General features: G+C 46.0%; 1 protein-coding gene across 1 annotated transcript in view; it reads right to left on the minus strand.

Moving 5' to 3' along the window:
• Window positions 1–24,218, minus strand: part of RPS6KB2 (ribosomal protein S6 kinase B2) — a 165,718-nt gene that overhangs the window by 16,712 nt on the left and 124,788 nt on the right. Inside the window, exon 14 of the mRNA XM_086953253.1 lies at window positions 14,207–14,319. Within this exon, the coding sequence (XP_086809379.1) occupies window positions 14,207–14,319 (113 nt within the window). The remainder of the gene's footprint in view (window positions 1–14,206; window positions 14,320–24,218) is intronic.

A 24,218-nucleotide genomic window follows, 5' to 3' on the forward strand; every position in this document is an offset into this window, starting at 1 on the left:
GCTTTGCCGCCGCCTCCCGCCGGAGCCCGAGCCCAGAGCCCGACAAGAACCAGATTCCCAGACCTCTCAGAGCCCGATCCACAGTCCCTGCAAAGAAGGGACCCGTGGAGGCACCGAGTGACGTGGGACCGGACCTCTTGAAAGACACCCGAACAGCTGACTGCGCAGCTTCTGAGGCATCCTCGACGTTGTGCTTTGGGGATTGAGAACCCCCACCACCGAGCAGCCCTTGCACCGAAGATCAGCCCTCCAGCATCTCCACGATCTGCGTGGGGCCCTTTTGCATTGTGCCACTCGACGCGCCATCCCGGCCACTAGCCACGCGGCCAGCGGCCAACTTGGCGACGAACCCGAAGATTTAAACAGCAGGTCTGGTTGCTCCAGACCTACCCAAGCTCCTGTGAAAAGGAGCACCCGCTCTGACCTTGCTGGTCCGAGTGAACAGCATCTTTCAACTTCTGCGTGGCTTGCATTTGCCAAGGCCTGTTTGCTCCGATCAGGTCGCCGACACCGCCAATAGCGAGAAGCCTACGTGGGACAGCTCGTGACCGACTCCTGGACGTCCTCGACCCCGGGTATCCACGTGGCTGCAGAAAGAAGCTACCCGACAACGCCTGTCTGCACCCGACATCACCTGGTTCCACTCTGGTTCCACGGCAGTCACTGGCTAGTGACTTTGAACACTGTCCCCTCTGCTTTCAGGTCTTCAACTCTTCAGATCCACCCTTGGATCCACCGGAACTCTTCTCATCGAGCCGCCTGCAGCATCTTCAGCTCCAAGCACCATCGACCAGCGTGACGAAACCCGACACATCTTCGACCCTGTGCACCCGCTTCCTGTGGGTGAGGTAACTCAGCTCCGCCGGTGCTCCTGCACTGGTACACATCCCAAGGGCCTGTGTTTTAAGTTTCAGCTCCGTAGGTCACTCGGAAGGTTCCTAACTTTCTAACTTTGTGCTTTTTACGCACCATAGACTTTGTATTGAGAAGTGCGTGCACTTTGAACACTGCACCCGAGTCCCGTGGGCCTTTCCCGACTTAGTTAACTCCAGTCTCGAATAGCTCCAGCGATTCCCAAGGCCCTAGGCCTCTTCACTTTCCTTTAGGTATCTCTTATACCACTTATTTAGTATATGGTTTAGGTGGCCCCTAGGGCTCATCCATATTGTGCAACTTTTGTGTATTTTAAACTGTCTTGTGATTTAACGCTTGTGCTTCTGTGCTCATAAAGAGTCCAGGGGATTTTAATAGTTAATAAATCAATATATATTTTCAATATATATCTGTGTGGTGTCCCTTTCATTTGGTATTCAAGGGGGTTGTGTATGGTATAACAGCTGGCTTCACATGCCTTTCAGAGTTTAGCCTAAGACTGCTTTGTCCACGTTACCAATAGGATAACTGGTCTACAAGGTTGAATTACAACCATCATCATAAGGGTTGCTTGGCATGGTACAAAGTGATCACTAGAACTAGTGAGCATTATATACCAGGCCAACTTCTCACACACACTACCCAGGGGGGTCTCAGACCACTCTCCGATCGTCCTATCACTGACCACCGGAGGGAAGCGAAATGCACGACCATACCCAATTTACCCCAACTTCCTGAAAATCCCCAAGATCCGGAAAAAACTCAAACTGGCAACGTCACTGTATTTTAATGAAAACACGGGCACAGTGGAGTCACCCTCCATCCTATGGGAGGCGTACAAAACTGTCCTCAGGGGGGCGGCCATTGCGGCGATTACGGGACACAAACGGGACTCACGGAAGGAACTTACAGACCTAGAACTTGCACTGGATACGGCCAATAACGCTCATAGGACAGACCCCTCCCCGACCACGACACACACACTCATGCTCCGGCAGCAACAATACCTAGCCCACCTCAAAACGACAGAGAAGGGATACATCGCGAACACTAGACATAGAATCTATGATGTGGGCGACAAAGCGGGGCGTATGCTGGCGTGGCTGGACAAGAGAGGGAATGGAGTAAGAGGTATCCATAGACTCAATACGGAGGATGGGCGGACACTGGTACACCCGGAAGCAATAGTGGGCGAACTGGCTCGTCATTATCAGGGCATCTATACACCGGGACGGAGGGTCACACGACAAATGGCGAGGGCAACACTTGCTGACACTACCATACCTAGCATAACACAGGAGGATAGCGACGCACTAGAACTAGACCCAACGGGGGATGAAATCCAGCTGGCAATCCAGGCGTTACAGTCAGGTAAAGCACTGGGCCCGAATGGAATACCGGTAGAATGGTACAAGTCCATGGCTGTGGACCTCAGTGCCCCATTGCTAGCTATGTATTTAGAGAGTAGAGACAAACTAGAGCTACCGCTGGACCAACGCACAGCGACGATTGTAGCAATACCCAAGCCCGGAAAACCGCCGACAGAATGCACCTCATACCGCCCGATATCATTACTGAACATCGAGGCCAAAATACTAGCTAAACTTCTGGCTACCCGGTTGATGCCCCATCTTAGCACCCTAATCCACCCTGACCAGTCGGGCTTCATGCCCCACCGGAGTACGGCGCTAAATCTCCGGAGAGTCCACGGAGTGTTGGCCCGTGCGCACCTCCTCACGGAACAAGCGGTAATCCTCTCCCTCGACGCCAAAATGGCGTTCGACCTAGTAGAATGGGAATACCTCTTTGTGGTGCTGGAACGCATGGGTTTTGGCCCAAAATACATTAGGTGGATACGGCTGCTCTACACGAAACCCGTGGCACAAGTGGTGGCCAACGGCCACACGTCACCTAGATTCCCACTGGGCAGGGGGACCAGACAGGGCTGCCCCCTGTCCCCCCTGCTCTTTGCGCTGGTACTTGAACCCTTGGCCATCCAAATCAGATCAACGCCACTATTCGCGGGCATCAAATGGGAGGAGAGATGGGAGGACAAAGTCTCGCTATACGCAGACGATATGCTCATATACATGACCACACCCGAGACCGGCATCCCAGCACTATTGGATCTTTGCGACACACATGGGCGCACATCGGGTTACACTCTCAATTGGTCGAAATCCACCATGTACACATTAAAAGGCCCAGAGCCGAGACTACAGGGGAACTGTCCTATGCTTAAGACGTCGGCCTCTTTCAAGTATCTGGGTATCATCATCGCGAGCGGGGAAACAGACTTTTTCGTAAACAACCTAAAACCACCTATAGACCGCCTGCGAGCGGATGTTAAGCACTGGGCGGCCCTCCCCCTGACCCTACTGGGCAGGGCGGCACTGTACAAGATGATGGCCCTCCCAAGACTCCTTTACGTACTGGAAAACACTCCGCACCTGGTACCACAGCGTTATTTTCAACAGATAGTGGCACTGGTCACGGTCCTGCTCTGGAACACGGGCCCGGCGCGCATAGCATATGACAAACTGGTGAAGAGCTGGTACGAGGGTGGCATAGCGCTCCCCAACATTCAGCTCTATTACTGGGCGGCCCAACTCAAGATTATAAATTACTGGATCCACGCCCCGAAGAACGACCCGGCCTATCGGGCGGATTGGTCACAACTGGGGACGGACTGTATGCTGTCCGTACTTTACAACAAGTCACAACTGAAGGCCCTGATCGGTCCGACCAAACACACGGCGGCACTGTGGCACGTGACACAGGCCCGTCTGGGGTGGGCAGGCCGACTCACTAAAATGACACCCTTGTGGGACACGAAAGCGCTGTGGAACCTGAGAGGCTGTAAGGGGTTTGACCGGTGGGACTCAATAGGTATTTCTACGATAGGAGACCTCTGGGAAAGTGACTCAGTATTACCATTTCCACAGTTGCAACAGCAATACAACCTCGGACCCACAGAAACGTTTAGGTATGTCCAGATTAGGCATGCATTACTACAGGCCATCCCGGCCGGCACCACACTACCAGACTCCTCTCCTTTGGAGGATAGATTGCTAACTGACTTCATGCTCCAGAGTGCCACCTCCCTCACATACAAGAAGCTGATCAACAATCTCAAAGACCCGACGCTAAAACTTAAGGAGAAATGGGAGGGGGAACTAGGCGATACAGACGAATTTGAGTGGAATGAGGCCCTGGCCTCCCCAAAAGAGGTGGGAATCTCTAGTAGGCTCAGACTGGTACAGCTTAAAATCTTACACCGCATCTATTACACCAGAACACTGCTGCACAAAATACAAAGAGCAACACACCCCTACTGTTTGCGAGGCTGCGGGGAGGAAGGGACATTGTTCCACACACTATGGGACTGCCCCCAGATACGTGAATTCTGGAGACAAGTGCTCCGATCCATCTCCCAGGCCCTCAAACTTTCAGTCCTGCCTGAACCGCGTAAATGCCTTCTAAACATCTGGGACCCGAACGACCTGGGTAGATATGAACTGATTTGGGCGACACTGGCATTGACCGTGGCTAAGCGGGATATAGCACAGAAATGGGGGGCGCAGGAAGTACCCACCGCCAATAGGTGGGCTAAAAACATGGACATCCTAATGGTGACAGAGAGAGCGGTTTATGTGATTCGAGCGGCGCCCCGGAAATGGAACAAAGTCTGGGCGGCATGGAACTTGTACAGAGGGGAACTTTGTGAGCCCTTGCCAGAAGGAGAGGAATCAGACTCCGAGGGGGAGGAGGAGTGAATGAACAACTGCGAGGGGGTGGCCTCAGGCATGTAACACGGGTATACAGGTGGCACTGGCCTGAACATTTCTTGTGATACGATCAGCGGCACAGATGACTACGAGCTGTGGGGGGAGTTCGGGGGATGTGATGACACAGGGTTGGGGGGATATGTTGGGGAGTTTGTTCTTAGTAGTTAAAGGGAAGGAGACATAGTCATCACTGAAATAGGGAAGAGGGGTTATCGAGGAAATGCACGTTGTGAACAGATGTCACATGTTGAATGCTTAGACGAGACCCTTGTCACGGCAGGAACTATGTCTTAATTACGTAATTGTAGCCCGCGAATTATTGCACAGAAAAGATGTACGAACTACGAGATTACAAATTGAATGTATGCAATTGGTTGACCATTATTCCTTCCTACCAATAAAGTTTAAAAAAAAAAAAAAAAAAACCTCCACCAAATATAAGCAAATGTGCTTATTCATCGAACACCCAACCTTAACATTTAAAAAAAAAAAAATCAGTTTTCAATAAACTAATTACAAGTGATTAAATATTGTTGTCATAAAGTTTGCCAGGCTCCCATGACATTTAAAACCACATGATTAAACTGAATATCTATTAGTTTTAGCTTTGTATTCAGGTTTGTAATTTTGTCATACATTTTAGTAATTCGAACTGATTAACACTGGGATAACCCATGTAAAGGTTGATATAATTTCAAAACCATGGAATTACTCAATTCCCGAGAGTCTGCTATTTTTGGGACCAGAGTGTTCTTTCTGATTATTGTTTTTAAAAATCAACTTTGAAATGTTGGAATTGTAGAATGCAGACCTCGGATTCAAAGCATCTAGCCACCAACTTAACAAAGAGAACCAGTGACTTACAAACTACTTTGGCTAATCCGGAATATGTATGTTTATGTTAAAGAGAATGCCAATTACCAACCAGATCTGAAGCTGAATGTCAGCAAGATGATCCCACACGATTAACTGTAACACCAAAGAATGGACAGATTTCTTAAACAAGTGTCCTCTAATGAGCTTACTGAATATCTCAGAATGTGGAAACAAATTAGTCCCCATATTTATAGGGATGTCACTTTAGCATGGTAAATCTCAATTAATGGGACAACCAAGTAGCCTCCTAAATTATGACTGAATTGAAATAGAACAATTGCTTGAGAACCATCAGAAATGTTGTAAGCGTTAAATAAAGTCAGATCAAACACATATCTCTGAGTACATCGAATCTTAAATAAGGAGGTTGGACCCAAGTATTAAGGTGCAAAGTAAAAAAAAATTGAATACGGCGATCAGGAAACCCAAGTGATTGAGCAATTGGATTGATCGCTTTGGAATAGGGAATAAAAAGCATAGAGTGTACCAGCAGCTTGAGGTAACAGGCGCCCAGGAAAACGATAGACGATCATCCTAAGTTCACGTCTGCAAGACCTTTCCTGAAACCCATTTGTGTACTGGCCAAGGTCTGATCCAGCGCAACAGACCAATAACGCTGGTCACAAAAATCATTTTAGATTGAGCAGGGAAAGCAAATGATAGTTATAAGGAATATGAGAATCACCTTTTCTAAGGATTCCCAAAGAAAATGCACATTTCTACTTTTCAGGTATCTTAGAGCCACTGAAACTGGCAAAAACGACTAGGAAGAATTCGTGCCCATCAAAGCGGATGTTTTTTTAAAATGCTAATGGACAAACCATCAAGTACGATGGCGTTGGACACATGATTTCTTTAAGAGCTGGATAACTTGGTGGTTGGAAACAGTCACATCAGGGCTAGCTCCAAAGTTAGTCTCCAGTGAAATTACGGTGGATGATGCATTATTATACAAAGTGCTTAAATAATTGGGCCTGGTCTCGCTATTAACCTTGGGGTTAGAGTAATTGCTTCTAAGTTGTAGTCCACCAGACACACGATTCTCCCAAAAATTCCCAATAGCAGATTTTGCTGCTTTGAACATTAAGGGCCATTTTATTTTTATGAATATTTGTTTTTAAGGTTTTATGACATTTTTAAATGTGGTATCTATTTTTTATAATAATTCATAGCTACATTATATGGTCCAAAGCCCAAATGGTTCAATTATGTAAAAAGCTTCCTCAATTATCCATGTTGTATGAAATCATCATCATACAAGATTGTTAAACGAAGATAATATTTCTTAAACTATGGGGTGACACTTTTTAATGATGCACAATTTTGTACAGGCTAACACTGAACTCAGATATTTTAACAATTATATTTAACAATTTAATATTTTGATAGTGTGTAGGAATGTTGTATATATATTTTGAAATCGTCACAGACATCAAAATATATTAAATTGGGAAAGGACTTATTATCTGTAAACGACCTCTTACGACAGAGTCTGTTGTGGCCGATACAGGTAGATTGCTCTTGAATTGCCCATTCAAGTGGTGGAAATGATGCTTGCCATTGTATTTGGAAAGCAAGCTGCCCCTAGAATCATTTACCCATTTACCTGTGCAATGGAGCTTGTTTTTTTTTTTTTTTCACAGACAATCGCTGTCAAACAAGCTTGTAACTTCAAGAGAACTCTGTAGATGACCGATCTTGGAATTAAAACTGGCCCAACAATAAAATTAGTTGATCGAAGTTGGACAACAGAATTACAGAGATGACTAGAATAAAATCAATTTGTAGCGTTTTAGTTAACTTCTAAACTGTAAGAAAATAGCCGACAGATGCATTAGGGAAGGGAAGTGCGTGTTAGCTATTACCCAACACTGGGGATGGCTATAAAGGATCCTCGAATGCACGCACCAGAGGATTCCTTTTCAAAAACACAAGGGTGGGATAGAAGTGGAATCTGTCCCTGCCCACCTGTCACAGATTCTCAGGAGACCGGGAGCAGGTGAGTGCCATTTCACACTCCTGTGGGGTACAAATAGCCAAAGCAGACCTCGATGGAGAGTCTCCCCTTTCCAACAAGGTCTTCCTGAAACTGTTTCCTGACTGACGAAAGAGGTCTTGCCACGATCCACAACCACAAAACCCACTAGGTCCCTAGGTGTTTGGGGACGGGGGAGGGCGGGGCGGTCAGCCGTTGTGAACGGGTCAATCGCCTTGAGCGGCAATATCTAAAAACATAATATGTGAGGCGCGATCGCGTCCATAGGGGAAATTAAATAGAAAAATGAAATTGTCATGGAGTCAGACCACCTGATATATAGGCCGACCGCCTACTGGGCCCTCATTTGTTTTGGGAATGTATGTTTTTCACCCCCTCCTCCCAGGAGAAAATCCAAAACAATTAATGGGGGGGAGGTGGTGGGGGGAGGGGGGGCCATGTGGGCTTCATGCCACGAAAACATGCAAAAGAAGTATAGATGGGGGTCGGTCCTGAAGCCATGGCTCAACCACCTTGGGAGCTCTTTTTCAATTTTTTTTAAATAAATTTGTGTTTGCCCTTTTAGAAGAGGAAAGTAGGAGATTTTATTCGGAAAATAATCTTAAATGGACCAAGAGTTACAAAAAATGTGGCAACATACTTTTGCATACAGTGGAAGGCCCTGCACAAAGGCTGACTGGCCATCATTCAGTTGCTGATTTCTGTATTTGGTGGCTATTCTAATGAGGAGGTGAAATCTTATCCTAGGCTGTATTAGCAGGTTTTAAAATCATAAAATAATGACGTATTACTATAAAACAATTTGTTGTATGATGCAGCATTATTAACCTTTTCTTGTCGCATAATTTAGTCAAACTTGTCCTATAATTGGTTTGTGTTCAGCCGCATGATTCCAGTGACCCTAGTGATTGCACTGTGTGTTTTCAGAAGGAGCAAATCTGCGCACAAAGATGCAGGGGCTACCATATGAATATGTGCTTCTTGAGATCGAAAGTTGATTTGTGCCTTCTGGAAATGTGTTGTATACTGGCAAAGGTCCAGCAACTCCCCCAACAAAGCTTTGCATAAGCCTTGACAAAAGTATGCTGTTGTATTGGAAATACGGCAAGGTGAAGTAATACGATGTCTTTTTATAGTGTCTTTGGAAAACCTGCAGATCCAGTTAACAAGATAAGTAATTTTGTGTTTATTAACCGTTTCACATACGCCCACACCCACCGACTGATTTAAAACAATACTTCTGCTTTCTATATAGGACTGTGTTTTAGAAGGAAGGATTTAGCCAGTACGCAGAGATGGCGTCTCGTTGGATGACTGATGCCCAGGCCCTAATTCGGGGGTATGGAGGACAACTCCGAGGCAGCATCAGGTACTGAGACAGCAGATACTGATACTGATACAGCACCTGAGAAAGAGGAAAATAGAGCAGAACCTGGAATCAATTTTTCAGTCAGCACAGCTCCATCTGACGACTCTTCTTCCAACACAACCTCAACATCATCTCCTACGCAGATCCTCTCCCTCAACATCATCTCCTACCCAGATCCTCTCCCTCACCAAAGACCCAACCACCGCCAAAACCAACCTACACGAAGGGATGAAAGACGTAGCCGAATGGATGAAGAACAGCCGCCTAAAACTGAACTCCGACAAGATAGAAGTCCTCATACTAGGATCATCCACCTCTGCCTGGGACGACTCATGGTGGCCCCCGGCCCTAGGCAGCGCACCCAAACCAACGGACCATGCTCGCAACCTAGGATTCAGCCTAGACTCCTCCCTCTCGATGACCAGACAAGTCAACGCCGTCTCATCATCATGTTTTAACATCCTACGTATGCTCCGAAAGATCTTCCGATGGATCCCCACAGAAACAAGGAAGACGGTCACCCAAGCACTTGTAACCAGCCGACTAGACTACGGAAACACCCTCTACGCCGGAACCACAGCCAAATTGCAGAAAAGACTTCAACGCATTCCTCCGCCCGACTCATCCTTGACTTACCTCGCCACAACCACATATCCGGTCACCTGAGAGACCTGCACTGGCTCCCCGTCAACAAGAGAATCACGTTCCGTCTCCTCACCCACGCACACAAGGCCCTCCACGACCTAGGACCCAGATACCTCAACACTCGCCTGACCTTTTACACCCCCACCCGCCAACTACGATCGTCCAACCAAGCCCTCGCCGCGATTCCACGCATCCGAAGAGTCACCATGGGAGGAAGATCCTTCTCCTACTGGCGGCTAAGACATGGAACTCACTCCCCACCCACCTCCGTCTCACACAGAACCCCCTCTCCTTCAGAAAGCAACTCAAAACCTGGCTGTTCGATCAGTAGCGTATCCCTCTTCCTTAAACGCCTTGAGACCCTCTGGGTGAGTAGCGCGCTATACAAATTCCTGACTTGACTTGACATGATGATGGCAGTCTTACTGTCCTTTCGCAAGAGCAGTTTGTGCAGCAGAGCGAGCGCAGCATGGTAGACCAACCCAGAGAGCAGGCATGGGTGCCGCAAGCACAGACGGAATGCTCTTGGCAGTCCCCCCATTTAGTTCTGTCTCAAAACTGTCGCTCACTGGCGATGCTGGATGTGAAATAGAAAGTCATTTTTTGCCGATTGACTACGTCCATAAGATATTCACTTCTGTGAGCAAATTGTGCAGTAAACAAAGTTGCGTGTCAAACTATTTTTGAGGGAGCATGGAGGAACTCTAGGGCCTCATTCTAGGGACACCAGTGGACTCCCTTCACTTGAGGTGTTGGATATTTTTAGGCCTTCCGCTCAAAATAGGGTGAGTGCACAAACCAAGCTAGGAGCCCTGCTGGTCTACTTGTAAAGTTTGGGCAACACTCCTCTTTGAAAGCATACATGAGCAGAGATCAGTTTTCGCTATGCAGCATTTCAATGACAATTCTGCTGCATTGCCCCCGTGACCATCCAGGCTATGACAGGTTGTTCATACTTCGACTTGTCTGCCAGGTTTCAAGAAATTTACACTTCTGGAAAGAATATAGCCATTGATGAGTCCTTCATCCTACAAAAAGGACGGCTGCTGTTCAGGTAGTACATTGCGAGCAAAAGAGCTTGCAATGGCACCAAGTTGTACATGCTTTGTGAGAGCTCTACTGGCTATGAATACAGCTAGAGAGCGTATACAGACAAGGACTCCACTCTAAACCCTGTAGGTTGCCCTCCCAGGCTAGGAGTCATGGGAAAGATCATATCGGAGCTTGTCCAGTCACTCCTTTACAAAGGTTACAACCTTTATGTGGAAACCTTCCATATGCGAGTAGAGCTGTTCAGTGAGCTGTACAAAGATGGCACATGGTACCTGCAATACAGTTTGTTGTTGCCGTAAACGATTCTCGCAGGAGCTGGTTTGTTCGAAGCTCAAAAAAATCCCAGAGTCCTGCGTTGCGTTCCAATGAACTGCTCCCAATCACGTTCTCTGATAGGCATCATGTGTACGTGCTCACTACAAGTCATGATGAGAGCACTTCCCCAGTCAAGATTTAGGGTCAGATGGCGGAAGTTTACAAGCCTACCGTTTTACAAGTACAAGGGCGGAGTGGATAAGAATCACCAGCTATACAATGTGAGCCATTAAACTTACACTTGGTATATGGAGCTATTTACAAACACACCTGATCCATATGGCAACATACAATACGTATGTGGTTGATCATCGGACCACCACAGGAAGACTCGTATCTTTCCTTGACTTTCAGCTACAGAAAACAGCAGCCTCTACTCGATCTGCTCTGGAGGACGCTACAAGGCTGCAGATCGACACTTTGCCGACCAGATTCCTGAAACAGCTATAAAGACTACTATGCAGAGGGCTCCCATTAACCCTGGTTTAATCTGTTCCTATAGCTGGTCCTATGCCCAGCCAATCAGCTTTTTTGTCGGCACACGTGGGGTGATGCAGGGTAGTAGGAATTTTGTGGATTCCTGTAGATTCCGGAAGTTGCCATCACAGAAATGGAACGAAAATACATGATGTCAGACACAGTTTGAGTCTTGCAGGGCATTGTGGGCGAGAAAAGCATGTGAGATACACACAAGTCATACCCCCTGGACTCCCTCAGTTGTCTAGTTCTTAAAAATGTCTGGTTTATGCACTTGCATGGGTGGTGCCACAGCACATGCTCAAATACAGCAGTTACCCTGCTTTTGGCCTGTTTATGTCGGGGTCTCTAGGCCCACCCACACAGGTGGGGTATTGTTCTTATTGGAAGACGTTGTGGGAACTCAGAGTGGTAGGAAATGTATGGCTCACCGCAGATTTCAGAACTTCCAGACACAGAAATATGAAGAAAATGTGTGTTTCTTACCAAAGTTAGAAATGTGCAAAGGGTTCGGAGTAAAATTACCTAGTAATAGCTATGCAAGTCATGCACCCCTGGACTGCCCTTGCTGTCTAGTTTAAAAAAAAGTGCAGGTTTGGTATGTGCCGGTTGAGCTAAGGCTCAAACTTCACAGCTACCCACTGTTCCAGAAAAGGGCCAGTTTTGAGTGGAAAAATGTGATGTAGAACATTTTTTATTTTCACTTGGGTTTCACTGAATTTCTGACTTCCAAATGTAAGCAAGCGTGTAAGACAGAAGACATTTTGAAATATACCATCTAAATCATATGCTACTATGGGCAAATTCAGAGATATACAAATAACCACTGCTTCCAATTCCATATCATGTGCACATTTCAGAAATACATAGTTTTCCTTGATACCCATTTTTCACTCTGCATATTTCACCATGTGAATTGGTCTATATTTGGTACGGTGCAGCTTAGTTGTTGGCTCTGGGTACATTGGGTTCTTGGAAAACCTAAAAACACTAAATAACCCTGTGTTACAAATTGTGGGAGATCTACACAGGACCCCTTGCTGAATTCGGAATTATGTGTACTTTTCAGAAATATATAGCTTTCTTGGATCACCTATGGTTTTCACAGTGGTTTCCGCCACAAACTGGACGTACGTTGAAATCACATAAAATAGAAATCTTTGAAAAATGACAAAACTGTGGTACAGACTTGAGTTTTTTAATTCAAGTCTGTAAACCTGAATCAACCTTAGCACAGCAAAGCAAAGCGCTAAGCAAGCAATCATTTATGGTATTTTTCGGGAAAACCCAGACACTTTTATCTAAAGCACTTTTTTCTATTTTTCCTCAAAAACTCTACATTTAGCTATATTTTGCCTATTTAATTTGTTCTTTCCAGGGGTAACCACAAAGCCAGAGTACCTTTAGAATCCCTAGGATGTTGGAAAAAATGACACATTTGTTGTGGGTACCCTATGTGGACAAACAGTTACGGAGGCCTAAGCACGAACTACCTCAAATAGCCAAAAAAGGGCTCAGCACTAGGGGGAAAAGGCTCAGTATTTAAGGGGGTAGTGCAAAGGTGGATTTTATGCATTGAGTAGCATACATTTTTATGCAAATTGGCAGGCTTCAATAAGGGTGGCCAAGACATAGGAAGGTTGTACTAAAATGTACACAATATGCTATGAGGTCAAAATTAACCAGTAGCCAGGTCTTGTGAAATAGGAAAATACCAAAACTTCTTACATAGTCTAAAAATCAGGCCTGTTAATTGCTTTGTAATGCTGGCAGCATTCCAAGAGCACTGTGTGGCATTGAAGTTGTTTGAAATGGCACAGTCGATTATACTTCTAGTTAAGTATTCAATTACAAGAAATCTTTTCAATCGAAGTACTGGATTATCCATTGTCTCGTCCATAGCCAGTCGTGAAATGTGTTTATTTCCCGACCACTGGACTAATAGAAGAAGCCAGGAAACTAGTTTTGTACGCGGCTCGCAGCAGCCCATTGAATGGATTTATTTTCATTTGAAATACTAGGCTCTGAACAGTGAAGGCCAAGTCGAACTCTAGAGAATGACCACAGGTTGGCTTTTTTAGTGACGTACTGAAAATGGGTTGTGAGCAACATAAATAGTTCCCAGAAATTAAGAATCTCTCTGAAGCCCCAGACACAATCACACAAAATGCCACTTACAAATTTCCATTTAGTAAAAACTGAGCCGAAATGGCAATTCTGCTTAAGGAAAGAAATCCGGGCTAAGTCATCAGGCTTGCGGGCGATGGAATGAAAGTGATCTAAAGCTTTGTGCAACTGAAATATCTGAATGGTTCTTCCTACCTTAACACTGAATAAAAATGTGGGGGGTTATTAACTAATTGTGTTTCACACTTGCAAAAGTAATTTCTTTACTAAACATCTTTGGCTTAGAAATCTTGACTTAATCTTCATGCAGCTAAAGCTTTCACCAAAATCAATTAATCTCCAGTGTGGGTATTTCCAAGGTAGGGGTTTCCTCCTTAGCCCCGGTAGCTTTCTCCATACTGGTCATTCCAGAACATATAAAGACTCGCAAAGGAAAACTAAACTGGAGGCCCAGAGGACTGGGGTGGCTTTTGAATGGCAGACATTATCCCCAGGGTGAAGTGAACAACCAACATACATAACGAAAGCGGCCCAAAGCCTTCATCACTGCAGTGAAGCACCAATTCTTTGTATCTGCCCATGTACAGAATGCAGGACACTGCTCAGTGAAGAGGTCCAGTCTTCAGGATTAGATGATACCCTATCATTGGAGGAGAAGGAAAGCAGGTGACGTTTCATTGCTCGTACCTGACTGGTGTTCGAGGGCTGCTGTTTAGCCGGCGTGGTGAACGTTTCTTTGGCTGGTAATAAAAACCTTCTTTGATGCTTTCCCACACCGAAGGGGCCACATAGGTAAACCCCTAGACAAAGGGACAGAGAAAAATGATCAGTTAAAACACTTTCTCACTTACCATAGCAAAAGGAAAAGTTGGTGATCTGCAACTATAGCCAGTTGGAAAATATTTATAGGAAACAGCATTTACTTTTTCTCTTTTCCAAAAACATACAAGTTCAATCCCATGTTGGGTACAAAACTATTTTCCATTTCCTATTCTTCATATGTTTCAATTATGCTTTATTATTCCTAGAAGCAGCATTTGTTGAGTTAAACCAACACCATTTGTCATCCTTCCAATGTTGACCACAAGTACCACAAGCACATATTATGGAAGCTGCACTACGGAGGCAAAACTGGTTGCGCCATAACTGTAACCAATATTCTTCCAGCATTGTCTCTTCTATATGTATTTCTGGACAGTAAAGTGGAAAAATTAGAAAACATTCAGCGAGACAACCTTCTATAGTCTATTGACATTGCCAGGTCTCTCCATTTTATAACCACCTCGTGGCATGTAAATCCCCAAGAATCCCCCATCAAAAGTAATTTCTCCCATTCCTTTTTCAAAGTAGTCCACAATGACTTAGCATCTCCTCCGTTGGTGTCAAGGTGGCTGAGGTCTCATGCTGGAGAACTGTGGTTTTCAAAAACCCAGGTTTGTTAATGCGAGGCATTTACTGTGTTTTGCAGATCGTCAATACAAAAGACATTCAGCATGCAATCTTCTGTAACACAACACACTCCAAACTACAACAACAAGCAGAGACTAATGCAAAACAAGAAGGAATAAGATGGAGCACAAGAGAAGGCGGATTAGCTTCAGATGTTATACCAAGTAACAAAAAAAGAAAAGCACTACTGAAAACAATGTCACATCAGTATAATTCTATCCTTGCTCAATAACTTGGGTACAGTGAACGATCCTCAGCAGCCCGGTAAGTCACCACAGAGCGAGTAGGGAGACACGTCAGCCGCCATTTCCTCACAGCGCAAAAGGGAGAGACGAGCGGTTTGCCTGGGGGAGACTTGAGGTGACAGCTGAGCAGAGACCGCAATAGCTGCGGCGAGTGCGGACAACTGGTGAGGATTTTCTTCTCTTTATGGCTAGCAGCAGAGCGCAAATTACCGTCCTCAGTGGGCACTCACTGGGAGCACTCCATAGCCTGCAGCATTAGCAAATAGAAGACAATCCAGGCAACAACACACCAAACAATTACCTGGCAGGTGAGGGCTGAAAGAAACTGGTGTGGCGAGAGGCGCCGCCTTGCCTGACCCTAAGATGGCGGGCTCGCTTTGAACACAGACGATTGAGAGAGACTCCCCCCCCAGCTCCTGACTTGTTGCCTTGTTCACAGTGGTAGTGAATTGATATAGCGGGACCGGCGCCCTGCCTGATCACAACGCAACCTCAGGGGCTCCCCACAAACCTGATTCTATCGGCCACTTGCACACCCTGCAGAGGAGTGCTGACGTTCATTCAAAATGGCGCTCATCGGTCGGAGATTCATAATGGTCAGTGAAATACACAGAGCTGACGCTGCATATCATCTGCCGTGGCTGGTGGGGAAGGCTTCCACTTACAAAATCGCTAAGTAACCTATAGAGGTAACTACACTTTCTCTGGAGGAATCACCTGAGCAGACCCCATAGTGTCATGCTGCAGCTCTGGACCCTCTAGCTGCATGTGAACTGAGGGGGGGAGAGACCAGATAATGTTTCGACAGCGGTGATGATGGGGTGCGAAGGCTGAGCGATTGGGCACGCAGGGTGGTTGGTGTGCGTGCATTCCAGGAGAAACGTTGCATGGAGGGAACGCTTCTGCAACCCTTGATGAGTGTTATGGTAGAATGCCTGACCCTAAAATGGCGGTCTCATAACGACTTGGGTCATAATGCTACACTGGCTCCCTTCCAGCTGTCTCTCTGAGTCCAGGTGCTGGAGGTGCTCCTCCTCCACCCTCCCACCCTGGCTTACCCACCTTGACATTGACTTTGGGACATTCCTCTGATTGTTGAGACCTTTCTAGCTGACCAATGCCCGGTGGAGTTACCTGCTAGCTTAAGAGGAGTTGGGCTGTGGATTTCCCCCACTACCATCACCTACCCAGCCAGATGTTGGGCAGACTTTCCTTCGTCTCTCTGTCGTTTTTCTCCCCCTACCCATTTCCTTTCTCCCACCCCCTCTACGCTCCACTTTTCTGGTCTTCCTATCCCCTATAAAATGTTTTGCTTCTTAACCGAGACCTTGCTGTTTGGCCCTGGCCCGGTGGAGCTACCGGATAGATAAAGAGGAAATAGGTTTTGGACTTCCCAGTTAGCCGTCACCTACCCAGCCGGACTCGGGGCAGACTTACTTTAGTCTCCCTGTCCTTTATTCCCCTTCCTCACCTTCCCTACCCCCGTTCCCTGCTTCCCATCTATGCTCTTGAAATATTTTTCTAGCAACTGATGTTACTCGACTCTAAGGTACTGTTTAATTTTGTGGAACCTTATGCAATGCGCTCTGATACCTTCGGGTCTAGACAGTGCTATATCAAGCATTTTGTCCGACGCCCGGTGTAGCTGCTCTCTTCAGCTAATTGTTTCTCCCCCTTCTCCCTGTCTCGCCCTCCCCCTGATTATTTCTGCAGTTCTGCCTTTCAATATCTCCTTTCTTTCCATTTTTCTGACCGATGCTCGTTGGAGCTTCCAAGAGAGCTATAGAGGGGACTGGCCTTGGATTATCGCCCTGACCTACCCACTCGGTCTTTGGGCTGACTTTCCCTTATCTCTTTTCTGTCTTACCCCTCGTCCTCTCCCTTCTCACTCCACCTCTCCCTCTCTATTTGGCTCCCAACCTGCTATGGCTCCTTCCTCCCCTTCTTTCATATCAATTCTCTCAACCGCGTTGTTTGTTTACTGTACCTTACTACGCTATGGTAACAGATGTAATTTGTAACACAAAGTTCCTCTGCTATAGCGCTCGGATATCTACGGGTCTAGCCAGCGCTTTATAATTCTTTTTGATGTACCTTCTAATACAATGTTCCTCTGGTTATGTGCTCTGATACCTCCGGTTCTAGATAGCGCTATATAACCTTCCCAAATTCAAATAAACTAAAAACTGTTTTTTCATGAAAGCTGAGACCTGAGCAACATGGACGATGACCGGTGGAGCTGCTTGACAGCTAATGAGGAGTCTGGCCGTGGTTTTCACCCTTGACCGTCACCTACCCAGACGGTCATTGGGCATTGTTTCCTCCTCGTCTTCACGCTTTTACTCCTTCCTCCCGTCCCTCCTTGAATTTTTGAAACACTGTTTATGTGTACTGTACCTTACCATGCTCTTATCTGATGTAACTTGTAATGCAACAATCCTAAATGTAAAGCGCTCTGATACCCTCTTGGGTCAAGTTCGCGCTATATAAAACTTTATAAATAAAATAAATAAATATTCTCAGTATAGCAAATCTGTGTACGGCCGTCACTGAAGATCTTCAATCTGTCAGATTCCTGAAGGAAGACCTGTGCTCACACTGCTCTCGGCTGTGGTGGCTTCAGCTTAACGGGTGTGTGGGGGATAAAAAATTAAAAACTCACTTACCTGCAAGACAGCTGCCACCTCCCATTCCTCTTCAGTCGTCTACACGCAGGAAGCACACAAGCTCCCCTAGCCAATCCAGCAGCATCGGGATTGGTCTAATAACTATGGTTCAGCACTCAAATAGGGTCTATGAGCCTGTGCATGTTTTCTACCTAGGCTGAGCAATTCAGCCGGTGGAGAACATGCAAAGCGCGTATAACTGTTTAGCCGGCCCAAGACGACCAGCCAAACAGTCATGAGCACTTAGAGTGTGCTCACCACTCATCCCCTGGCCTATTCTCTGGCCAGCCCAGCCCAGCCCTGTCTCTTTAAACTACTCGCAGAGCAGTGGGGCGACGCTCTTCATCCTTTGCGGAGGAGCAGCCACTGGCACTCAGTAGGTCCATCATTTGTCTAAGCTGCCATCGTCGGTCCATTGCTAGCCTGCAAAAATCGGACCACACAAAGAGATACCAAGTCAACGAAGATCAGTGTTGAAGGATGCGCCTTCAGAAAAATCGCTTGTCTTGATAGAAAGTTGCCAACTTATATCAAAATAGGACATGGGCGAGCTCTGTCAATCTTAGTAGCCTCTCTGTATAGTAGGAGACAATGAGCACGCTGAATTTGACCATACAGGTCCCAATCCAACAGGTCGTGGTAGGCCCATGAAAACAATTGAATGATAAATTGTCGGGGATAATCCCCTTCCTTCCCCTCTGAGATACCCAAAAACATAAGATTGTTGAGCCGTTGGCGATTCTCTAAGTCCTCAATCTTAGGCTGAACCAGAGTACGCAGACCCTCATGCTCTCAAGATTGTCTTTGCAGAAGCCATTCTGATCTCTTCTCTATCTGCCTATCGCTGCTGGAGCGGAGACCTGCGAAGTAAGGGCTGAGCATTTCAAAGTTATCTCAGCTAAAATTGCTGCGGTTGTAAATTGTCATTTCTAAACTGGGAGTAATGTTGAAGTGCCACAGAGCGGTGAACAAGCATGAATTGAATTATGGTGGTCAGTGAAGGCTAAAAAAGCTGTAGAAGAAGTCGTGGGATCCGTATTTAAGATAGTAATCTCGATAGTTATGGCCATTCTTATGTCATTGCTAGATTGGGGTGGAGGAGACTACGTTACTTATCAGCTGATGGATACCATGGTCCCTCGAGAGCCCTCCAGGATTTCTAAACAATCTACTTGTAAAGTAGGGAGGGCAGATATGTTACTGTCTAAAGTTAAACTGCAGTTGGGGTAGGCCTTCTGGCTTTGAGATTACTGTCAACACCCTACAATGGACTGTACTTACCATCAGACTGATACCTGCATCAATAAGGGGTGCAGAAGTTCTCTTTTCATTTTTGATGTTACCCACTGCCAAAGAGGGCTACAGGCAGTGGACAGGCTGCCAAAATTGGCTTCCTTGAGTCTATTCTGTCCTCTGACAGCCTTGTTGTCAGGCTTATCCCCTTTCTCAGCAGCAGAAATCCGCCTGTTGCATGAGCCCATTGGGGGGATTTGTGAGTGTCCGTCACACTCCTTATGGAGGGGGCTGCTTGAGTATTATTAAGTAAAGGATATTCCACAGTGCGATTTGCCTCATGGTTATGTGGGGGAGGGGGCAGCCACCAAAACTCTTTGACTGCTGCTTGCGCAATGCACGGCCTAGGTCTCAGACAGTGTAGCAGCATCAGGTGAAAGAATGCTGTCGATATTGCTAGGAGCATCCTCAGTTCTCCCAGTGTCAAAAGCCTAACCATTTAGCTTTGTGTTTTTGCAGGCATTAATACAGTCAGAAGCGGTGGAAAAAGAATCTGCAGTAGAAACATTGTTACCTGGTGTAGCAGCAGCAGACAAACTAAGAGTAACAGTAGCAGGGGCTGATACATTGTAGCTTAGTTGTTGAACATTGGGTATTATAGTAAAGGACTGACTGATTAATGGTGATGTATCGCCTTTGACTGCCTCCAGGGTCACAGCAATGGGCAGTAGACCTTGTTCCAGGCGCTCTTGGGACAGCAGACAGACACCGGCCTCTGGCAAGAGTAATTTGGCCACTGGTTGCCCATCTGAGAAGCAGGGCGCCTCTCCATCACCAGCTGAGAGCTAGAGCCGCCCCCTCAAGAAGCCACAGTAGTAGCAAGTCGAGTCCCTCTTCCTCCTCGAAGAGAGCTCTGCTTAATTGGCGCAATGAGAGCCCAGAAAACAGCTTGAGGAAGACAAATCCTATCCTCCAGGGAAGTCTGCAAATATATCAAGCTCATCAGCCGACAGCCAATCGAACTGGTAAGCTGCTCTTCTTCACCACAAAATGCTCACAGGCAGACAAACAACAGCAGATAGCAAAGGATTACCGAAGCAGGGGAAGAGCGCACTCTTGGTGTATCAGCCCGCCGCCATCTTCCTTTTCCAGCCAACTGGACGACCACTTCCACGGATTGTGAATCTGTAAGCTACAGTATGGAACACTGCGCGCAGACAATGTGTGTGTTGAATGTATGTATGGCGGGACTGGCATAATGCATGGAGGTAACAGTGCTGGGCAAGAAGTGTGCTGTGAATGTATAAGTGTGCCTGCTAGAGTAGATTAAAAGGGAGGACCCTGGATTCCATTTTGGGAATCGCAGGCCGGGCTGGTGAAGACATGAGGAGTAGCGGAATCCCTCGGACAGATTTGTGAATTGCAGCATTCCCGTTAGTTGGTGGGACACACACTGGAGGAAGGGACTTACACTTGAAAATGTTGCTCTTTGATTCAGAGATAGATCACAAGGAAGGGGCCTGTACACATCTCAAGAGGAAGATGGTGCTGATAAGGGATTCATAAAGTGTAGGGGGGAGCCTTGGATTAACTTTTTGATGCACATATCAGAGTGGCTGACAACCAGGTGTGAATTCTGGTCACTGACATGAATGGTGTTGTGGGTCAACCAGCTGTGGAGTCTTGAATGTTGTGACAGACACCCTTTTGAGGGAAAATAAGAAAAAGAGAAGTGCATACTTCAAAAGAAGCAGAACCTCCGCATAAAACTTCAGACCCTACATCACATTTTGGTGTCTGGAAATGCAGTATAACAAGGGCACATTGAGACCCCAAACTGTCACCTCTGCCAGACAGCCTGTGTGAGAAAGGGAAGCTCTGCACGACTTCTGCCTGTGACCAAGACTGGGGGCAAATGCCCGCTGGTCTCCCTACTGGGTGAGGGGACATCACCCAGAGAAAACCAAGATCACCTATCCTGGAGAACCAGCGCCTTTCTGCTTGCCAAGACAAGTGTGCAGTGTAAGAAAAAGGAGAGTGTAGGAGGTAGCAAGATTCAGTTGGGAACCCTATCAGGAGGGCTCCCTGAGCTAGGTGTTAGGGAACGGTTGTAAACCGATCAGTTTGTTGCCCATGTGCCGAATTGCCTTGATAACCTCCGAATGCCAGGAAAGGATCACCGTGGACTGAGCATTGTGCTAGGTGCCATACAGTACTTGCCAAACTCATACCACCACATTACCGTAAACCCATATGCAAGCAGGGGACACTGTTCAAGTTAATGCTGCTAAAGCGATAAGATTCGTAAACGCTGAAGTGGAGGTGATTGCATCAGAGAAGTTCATGTGTTAAGTATCTTGGCATATGCCAGAAGGGGCTGCCAGAACAGACACTGCCAAGACGTTTTTGGCCAATGAGCATGTGCCCGGTGAGTTGAGCCTGCACAGCAAGAACTGCCCTGAACTGACCCCAGAGGACAGCTGATCACACTGCGGACAACCTCTCACTCTCACTTGGTTCCAGTCCAGAGCTGATGGACAGGATTTGGTTTCCAGAAAGGAAGAATATGTAGCTTTTACAAACAGTAAATTAACGTATAGCAAAAAAAGGGGGAAAAAGTTCAACTTTATAGGGATGTCAAGAATATCGCCATGATTTTACAAAAACACTAGGAGAGTATGAAATCACCAAGAAGAGCAAAAGAAGAACCTTGTTCCTCAGAGGGGCACTCTGATAACATAAAAAAGGAAGTTAAGAATAGTTCTGAAACGTGAGGCTACTTTAGATTCACCTCCTGTGAGTCATTCCACCATCTAGTGGTTAGATTCAGAAAGGTATTTTGATGAATGTTTCAGTTTTTTGATTGATTGGTAACACCCAGTTTGGATGATAAAATGTGCAGTAACAGTGGATTACTCTGGTTGCAACTGTTTTTATTCTTGTTATTGGCGATACTGACAGCATGTCTTTTATTACAGGTACACCTGAGGAAGGGCAGTTTTACCGAAATGCATTGGGTTTCATCTGCTATATTGTGCTATGAAGAACAGTGAATTGTTGCGTGTTCAAGGAAAGCTATATCGGCCCCGGTCTAAACATTTGAGAAACGCTTGGATGAAATTGGAATACTAATGGATTAAAATCGATTAAAAGCTTATGAACAGTAAAAAGAAGGCTAAAAATGTCTGAGGATTCTTTTGGTTGTGCATCCTGGGGCTTAAGGAGCCAGACATGGCTTGAGCTTGTTTATAGTGAATGACACACCATCACCTCAATACACGCTTTGCCAAAAGGAATGGACTTCAACAGGCAAATCAAAAGAACTGTTTAGATATGCACAAAAAAATATTAGAACATGGTAGGACCTTCTGGGACAGAAACACAGCTCTAAATGTTATTAGTGCACTTTAGTCCCAGGTGCAAGATTTCTGATAACCATTGTCCTATGTCCTGTAGTACCCACTGTAACCTCCGTCTACAGGGGGACTGCGTTACGCCTCTGACCTCTATTTTCATCTCTTCCCCTAAATGACTGGAGGTGATTGTGTGAGCGGTGCTGTCATCACATAATACGGGATGAACATGCTGCACTTGGAGGTAGCCATTTCCTTGGGATCAACTGGTTATCTGCCATATGGTCGGCATTGAGCTGGTCCACCATGAGAGATTAGTTTTTAAATTATATATTTTATTAGCAATCCGAAAGTTGTACAAGGTGATGTGTCCAGGTTCAAATGAGTGCGAGGATCAATACACAGGCGAGAAAAAGAGGCAAAATATGTAGCACTCCAACAAGGTCTGCACAGAGGAGAGATGTAGATCCAAAAGCAGTATAACAATATACTGACCCTCGCAACTTCTCTATTTTGGTGTTTTTTTACTAGAGAGTGAAGGCATTTAATTAGCTCTTCTGGTTCAGGGAATTAACCTTTTCAGATGGAATTAAGGTAGTCAGCCTCTTGCTTCACTTGTATCCTACAGATTAATGCTGCTCTTTAGTACCTCACGTTAAGTGGAAATTTCATTCAGAGCGAGTAGCGTGCTAGATAAATGTACTGCTCTTGCTCTGAAGAATCCATCTGGAAATCTGCTGAGCTCCTTTTTGTCTTTATTGACTTTAATCTACGATTCCTCATTATGACTAGAGTAAAGCACATCAAAAGTTTCTGTTTCTACTTTTTTTGCTCTGTTCTGGAGATTGAGGAGCTAGTAGAGGACGTGTGGTTCTGGTTCCTTTAGTGTCCTTTTATGGTTATTACAGCTTTAAGCAATAATATAGGACTTGTGTGCCTCTATGGCTGATTTCTCAGAGCAGCTGGTGAAAGTGTTTTAAAGCCTGCTAGCTCAGATACTTTTTTTGGAGTCAGATTATTGGGTAACACTTTTGGAGTCAATACAAAATAGGATGCAGAGTCCATTTTTGTGCCAAGAGCAACTCTGTTTGAGCTCAATCGCACTTTCTGGAAGGAAAATGCTACTTACTAGTATGCATCTGTTCTTGGCATGTAGAGCTGCAGATCACTACACTTAGCATTAGATCGCCACCTGGTGTTGGGCTCGGATGATTGCATGTTGTTGTCTTCTTGGAAGAAGTCTTTGTAATCACGACCTAGGCGACTCCTCTCTTGGACAATAGTGCGCATGGGCATAGTCCCCATCCTTAGATTGTTTTTCGCCATGATGGGAAATGATGGAGTTAGTAGAAGTAAAGAAAAAAGATGTCCATGCGTGTGCATCTAAGTAAGATAAAAACTGGAACAGATACAAGTCCTGGGGAGGTGGGAGGGCGTGTAGTGATCTGCAGCTCTACATGCAAAGAACAGATGCATACTGGTAAGTAGCATTTTCCGTTCGAGGCATATGAGCTGCAGATACTACACTTAGCATCAATTGTGCAGCAGTGTCTCCCCTAGCGGTGGTCACCTGTATCTGTTGCAGTTAGTTTGAAAGAGAGTTTTAAGGACAGCTTGGCCTACTGCAGCTTGCTGCTTGGCTTGCACATCAACACAGTAGTGTTTAGTGAAGGTGTGGTGTTGTAGACCATTATGCTGCTTTGCATATCTCCTCTAGGGGGATGTTTCCTAAGAAAGCCATAGAGGCTCCTAG

The sequence above is a fragment of the Lissotriton vulgaris genome, chromosome 1_2 (assembly GCF_964263255.1).
Source record: "Lissotriton vulgaris chromosome 1_2, aLisVul1.2, whole genome shotgun sequence".
Lineage (NCBI taxonomy): Eukaryota > Metazoa > Chordata > Amphibia > Caudata > Salamandridae > Lissotriton > Lissotriton vulgaris.